At 47.7% G+C, this 6,585-nt stretch overlaps 1 protein-coding gene across 1 annotated transcript; it reads left to right on the top strand.

The window, feature by feature from the left end:
• The first annotated feature begins 3,544 nt into the window (after positions 1–3,544).
• Positions 3,545–6,127, top strand: LOC105556816. Its single transcript, XM_012003928.1, has one exon. It carries the CDS (start codon positions 3,545–3,547, stop codon positions 6,125–6,127), a length of 2,583 nt encoding a protein of 860 aa, XP_011859318.1.
• The last annotated feature ends 458 nt before the right edge of the window (positions 6,128–6,585 follow it).

The following is a 6,585-nucleotide window of genomic DNA, read 5'->3' as shown; positions in this document are numbered from 1 at the left end:
CACGTCGCGAGTCGTAAGCTTGACGAGTGAAATTCGACTGTAAGGGATTTGTTGTGATGTTACTGTGGATAGCTTACTCTCATTCGTATGCTTAATAATATCAAAGACACTTATACATTCTTTGAATTGTATATGGTGTCAGAAACTTTCCACGTGAGGCCATCCTAAACGTACACGATATCGTGAACTACATAGCATTTGCGAAACTTCTTTTCTCCATAACTTTTTAACGAACAACGAGCGACGGCTAAAACTTTCTGAAGGTCACTCAGTAAGGTGACCTTGACAACATATGCCAAGATCAAGGTCATTGGGGCTGGGTCCGTGTTTCCGAAGTTTTACCGTTCCCTTTACATACTTAATGATACGCTTCACTGCATTCCAGTATTCCTTGCTTGGCGACTCCGTGTACTGACTCACTGCGTTAACGGCGTACGCTATGTCCGGTCTTGTCACCATTGAAAGATAGAGCAGGCTTCCTACAGCTTCCTTGTAAGGCACCTTGATCTGCCTTCCTTCATTTTCGGGACGCTCCAAGCTCAGGTCCTGGTGTTGATCAGCTGGAACGGATACCGCGTGTGCGTCCTCCATCCGAAAGCGCTCCACGATTCTCTCGGCGTACTTGCTCTGGTTTATACAAAGTGAACCATCCAGAAAACGTTCTATCTCTATGCCTAAAAATAAACGTAATGGGGTTACTGTTATCTCAATTTTTGTCGCAAAGTACTTCAGGAGTTCATCGGCTTTTTTCTTGCAAGATGAGGCGACCAAGCCGTCGTCAATGTAGATCGCTAGGATGAGGCTTTCTCCATTATTTTCTGCTGTGAAGACACGGATCTGCCTCGGTTGCTCTTAAGTCAAACTCCTTTAGGCAGTTTGTGAATTTTTGATTCCAGCACCTAGCAGACTGCTTAAGGCCGTACAGTGCCTTATTCAGTTTGCATACTCGACCAGACCCATCCTCGTAACCTTCCGGCTGGGCCATGTATACGTCCTCGTTCAGATCTCCATTCAGGAACGCCGTCTTCACGTCAAACTGTGCAAGTTTCATCCCCGTTGCTGCTGCCACCGCCAGAATTGACCTGATTGAGCCGAATTTCACCACTGGACTGAATGTTTCGCCGTAATCCACTTCCGGCCTTTGAGTGAAACCCTTGGCGACAAGTCTTGCTTTGTATCTACCCATGTTGTCCTTGGCATCTGGTTTGTATTTAAAAACCCACTTATTCCGAAGAATTTGTTTATTCTCGGGTGGATCTACCAGTTTCCACGTTCGGGTTTTGTCCAGAGATTCTTTTTCTTCTTTCATTGCTTTCTTCCAGACCTCCGCATCCTCGCACTGAATTGCTTCTTGGTAAGTGAGTGGATTTTTGCTCTCTGCAACAAACAGCTCTTCGAAGTCTAGCTCGAATTCTTTATATTTAGATGGCTTTCTAATGGTTGCTCTGTTTCGAAGTTTTCGCGTATCTTCCTGTGGTCGCTGAATTTCTTCCGAATCACTTGAGTCTTCTTCCGATTTCCGGATTTTTTCGTGATCTCTTGTTTCTTCATTAGACTCCAACTCTTGATTTTTTATTTCTTCTTGCTGTACGTTCTGTTGCTCTTTCTCGGATTCTTCTCCTTTCTCTTCTGATTCTTCAGGTTTTTGCTCTAAAAGTATTTCTTCTATCATTTTCTGTTCTTCTATTTCTTCGCTTTTTTTCTGGTAGAAACTTTATATCTCTGTGTATTTCTATTTTATTTTCGTTTTCAAAATACACCCTGAAACCTTTTGTGTTCTCATCATAGCCTACGAAGATTCCTTTCCTTGCTTTGGCGTTCCATTTCGACCTCCGTTGCTTGGGTATGTATGTGAATGCTTCGGTTCCAAAAATCTTGTATTCGGACCTGCCTGCAGATTTGCTGTGCCATAGCTCGTATGGATTTTTCCCTGGTACGCTGCTAGTTCCTGTGCGATTAAGTACGTAGACTGCCGTGTGAACCGCTTCTGCCCATAGCTTTAATGGCATTTTCTTCGCATGCAGCATGCTTCTTGCAGCTTCAACCACTATTCTATTTTCTCTCTCGATTGCTCCATTCTGCTCTGGTGTATATGGAACACTCCTCTCGTGTTTAATTCCATTCTCGGCTAGAAGTTTTTTGCATTTCCTTGTTTACGAATTCCAAGCCGTTGTCGGTTCTTAGCCTTTTAATTTTTAATTCCTTTTCGTTCTCTATTCTCTTGAGGAAGTTTCTAAAATTTCCTACTACCTCGGTTTTTTCCTTAATGAAATACACGAATTTGTAATGTGAATAATCGTCCTTTAATAGCATAAAGTATTTGGAGTTTCCAACTGAATGATTTTCCATGGGCCCACAGAGATCCATATGGATTAGTTCGCCAGGTTGCTTGGTTTGTGACGGGCTTGTTGGAAAGGCTTCCGATTCATCTTTCCCAGAGTACATCCTTCGCAAAACCAATTCTGTTTCTGTGTGGCTTTGATGTCCCAAGTCTTCAACGCCTTCAAGACGTGCGTTGCATTTTGGTGTGCTAATCTTTGATGCCAGATATCGAATGAATCCTCTTCAACATGTACGTGCGCTTGTACTGTTCCATTATTCTGAATATCTGAAATGTAGGGTTTGAAACTCATTTTAAAGAGATTCTCGTGTCTGTCTCCCACTGCAACTGCGACCCCGTTTTTCCTCAGTTCACACCTTTGACTATCCGATGACAGTTTCAAGCCTTTATCCAATGCAGACGATAGAGAGAACAAATTAAACTTTAGCTCAGGTACATGTAGAACCCCAGTTAAATAATTGCGCTGCCACTTACTTCCATTGTATGCGTAAATGTCTATTTCTCCTCTTCCTGTGGCGTAAATAATTTTTCCACTTCCAGTTTTTATCGGAACGACTGAATCTAACCTCTCGTATTTTACAAACCAGGGACGCATTGGTGACATGTGCTGACTCGCGCCGGAGTCTAAGTACCATGCCTTTGTACCTTCTTGAGAGACGAATGCTGTTTCTGCTACAGCCTGTCCTACAAATGCTGCGCCTCGGTCTTCAGTTTTTGTGTTTGATCTTTCAGACTTTGTATTACTTGCGCTTCCTACTTTTGATCTACTGTAAGATACTTATATTCATGTACAAGTATCATCCCGACTGATCCCGACCCTCCGGCACACCCGGTAGGTGATAGCGGCAGCGAGACGGACGGCGCTGTAAGCGCGGTCGTGAATCATGTAGCAGCCGAGCGCGGCGCTGGTGCGCGCGTAACCGAAACGCGCTTTAATAAAAACCGGAGCACGCGGTGCTCCGGAGGCTTTTTCCCAGATCCATCCTGCTCGAACTTTCTCTCCGGAGTTAGTTCACTTGCTAGGAAGCCCGTTTATTCGAAATAAAGTAGTCGCGTTAAATTCAGTGAGTAATCTTTATTCCGGATATCCTATCCCTTACAATCTCAGAAGGGGGATTCAGCAGACGGACCTCAAAGAGGAACCAGAAGCACGCAGTGCGAACGTGCCACGAGATTCAACGACGGCCTCCATTTTGTACAAGCATGGATCGTGCGGTATTCGAGGGCATGACCGTCGAGGATCTAAAAGAGGCAGCTCGCAAGGCCCACCTCCCGGTGGCGGAGGATAAAGAGACCCTAGTGAGCGCGCTCACGGCGCAAGCGGAGCGCACCAGGTTCAACCCGAACCTGGAAGCAACGATAAAGACGTGGGCGCACAAGTCGGCAAGCACCGACAATCTAGGCCCGGCAAGCACGGGGACGGTGCCGAAAGGACCAAGACGCCCCTCGCAATCGGAGCAGATCTCGCCGGAGATGACGGCCCTCGTCGCAGCAATCACCGCGCCAATGCAGCAACTGCAGCAGCAGATTCTACAGGCGCAGAAGGCCCAGAACCTGTTGGATGCAGCAGATGCTGTCGGCGGTCGCGAGGGAGCGACCCACAGCTACAACGACCCTGGAGTCAGGAACGTCGGAGCAGGGGGAAGCGGACCGCCATCTCCACGGAGCGGAACTCAGTCGCCGCAGACGACACTCTCATCGGTCTCGTCCTCGCATGCTGTATCGATGCTCTCATCCCAGATTCCCGAATACGGAGGCCTGGAAGACGAAAACGTACAGCTGTGGATAAAACGAGTCGAGCAAGTATCTAGTATTCATAGGGTAATAGGAGACGTTACCTTGTTAGCAGCATCTTCGAAGCTGACAAAGACAGCGAAACGCTGGTACGACCAAGGGTCAGGCAGCATGCTGGAATCCTGGGACGGCTTCAGGACAGCCATCCTGAAGAGGTTCTCCCGCAAGGTACTGTACCATGTGGCGCTGCAAAAAATAGAGGCGCGTAAATGGACGTACTCGAAAGAGACATTCTTGGAGTATGCCATGGACAAGATAAATCTCATGCACGGTCTTGACCTGTCGACCGACAGCATGATTCACTTGCTGATCAGCGGGATAAGCGGCCGATCAATGAGAGAGACGGCAGCAGCTCTATCCTGCACCTCAGTGGACGAATTCCTCGACCTGATGCACCAGATCACGTCGATCTCGGCGGAGCCGGATCGGAGGCACCAGGCGGAGCAGAAGGAGAAGAAGGAAGGAGCCGGCAGAAGCAGCGGCAAGGCCCCGGCATCGGGAAAGCAGCCCAGGACGGACCTCGTCTGCAATTACTGCAGCAAGAAGGGTCACCTTCGTGCCGACTGCTACAAGCTGAAAAGGAAGGAGCAGGGGAGCTCACCAGCGGCGTCAGCGGCAGCTTCCTCGACAGCGGCGGCCGTGACGGAGTCAGCTTCCTCGACAGCAGCGGCCGTGACAGAGTCAGCAACCCCGGCAGCGGCATCCGCGTCAGCAGTCTCACCAGAGGTTTCGACCCCCCCGACGGCAGCTTCGACGGTGGCAGCGATCATCGCCGAGGACCAGACGGTGGCGTGCGGGCAGCCCGACGGTAGGACTCTGAAAATAAAAAATGTTCCGTTAGTAATAGAGCAGCTAAATAGCCATTCTTGTAGGTTAACCGCGTTAGTGGACACCGGAAGTCCTATATCCTTCGTAAAACCTTCGGTTGTCGATAGTTATCTGGTAGAATTTAGAAAAATATTGCGTAAACCGTTACTTACCTATAAGGCATTGAACAATCAATCGGTCGACCTCGAGGGCTCGTTGCAAACCACAGTTAAGTTTCACGACGTGCCGCACCCGTTTCCAATCACGCTTCACGTGTTAAAAAACGACGAACTTGTCACTGATGTAATAGTGGGCCGAGATTTCCTCGATAGTCAGGGAATCACAGCAATCTATTGCCCGACGGCAAAGCCAGCCGACGGCAACGAACAGCTGTTCTCACGGTCTCTCCTACAGATACTCGCCTGCGACGTCTTTGATTCGTCAAAGGGCGACACGCACGGGGAGAAAAGTATCGCGGAAATCCATACAGACTTCGGCCCGGAAACCGACAGGAAGGTTCGCGATTTATTGCTCAATGCCGAGAAAAAGAAAATTGATAAAGTCCAAGAGGACTACAGTGTACGGATTCACCTCAAAGACGAATCCATCTACGCGTATGCGCCTAGACGAATCGCATTCGCCGAGCGCAAGCAACTACGCGAAATAACGGACGGCCTATTAGCGCGCGGAATAATAAAAGAAAGTAATTCGCCGTATTGCGCAAGGGTGGTCCCGGTTAGAAAGAAAAACGGAATGATTCGCTTGTGTGTGGACTTGAGACCCTTAAATAGTAGAGTCGTCAAACAAAAGTACCCGTTTCCATTAATCGAAGACTGCATTGCAAATTTAAGCAATAAATCGGTTTTCACGTTGCTGGACTTAAAAGACGGTTTTCACCAGATTAAGGTTCACGCGGAGGACACTAAGTATTTCGCATTCGCTACGCCCGACGGGCAGTTCGAATATACTTGTCTCCCGTTCGGATTCTGTGACTCGCCAGCCGAATTTCAAAAGCGAATCGCCAGTATACTTTCGCCCCTCATAAGAGCGGACAAGGTTATAGTGTACATGGACGATATCATGATCGCGACGGAAACGGTCGAGGCAAACTTGAAGGTCCTAAACGAAGTTATTTCAATCTTGAGACGGTACGATTTTAAACTGAATATTGATGTCACTTTCTAAAGTCGACCATAGAATACTTAGGCTATATAGTAAAGCCGAATTCGATAACTTTGAGTCCAAGACACACGCAAGCAATCAGCTCGTTTCCAAGGCCAGGAAAAATAGTAGAAGTCCAACGGTTCTTGGGATTGGCAAACTACTTCCGCAAATTCATCCCCGGTTTCACGCTAAAGGTAAAGCCACTCCGCAAACTGTTACGTAAATCCGCGACGTTCGATTTCAACGCCAGTTGTATCGATGCTTTCGAGATGATAAAAAGGGAGTTGGTCTCTCGACCATTGCTAAGTTTATTTAATCCAACGGCCGAAACGCAATTACATACAGACGCGAGTTCTAGCGGTCTCGGTGGAGTATTATTACAAAAGCAACAATCCGGCGATTGGTCGCCTGTAGCTTATTTCAGTCAGGCCACCAATAAAGCCGAGCAAAATTATCACAGTTTCGAGTTAGAAATGCTC

This window comes from Vollenhovia emeryi, unplaced genomic scaffold (genome assembly GCF_000949405.1).
Source record: "Vollenhovia emeryi isolate VEMERY1.0 unplaced genomic scaffold, V.emery_V1.0 DF939762.1, whole genome shotgun sequence".
Classification (NCBI taxonomy): Eukaryota; Metazoa; Arthropoda; class Insecta; order Hymenoptera; family Formicidae; genus Vollenhovia; species Vollenhovia emeryi.
Note: the sequence above shows the minus strand (reverse complement) of the source record. Positions and strands in the feature narration are given on the sequence as shown.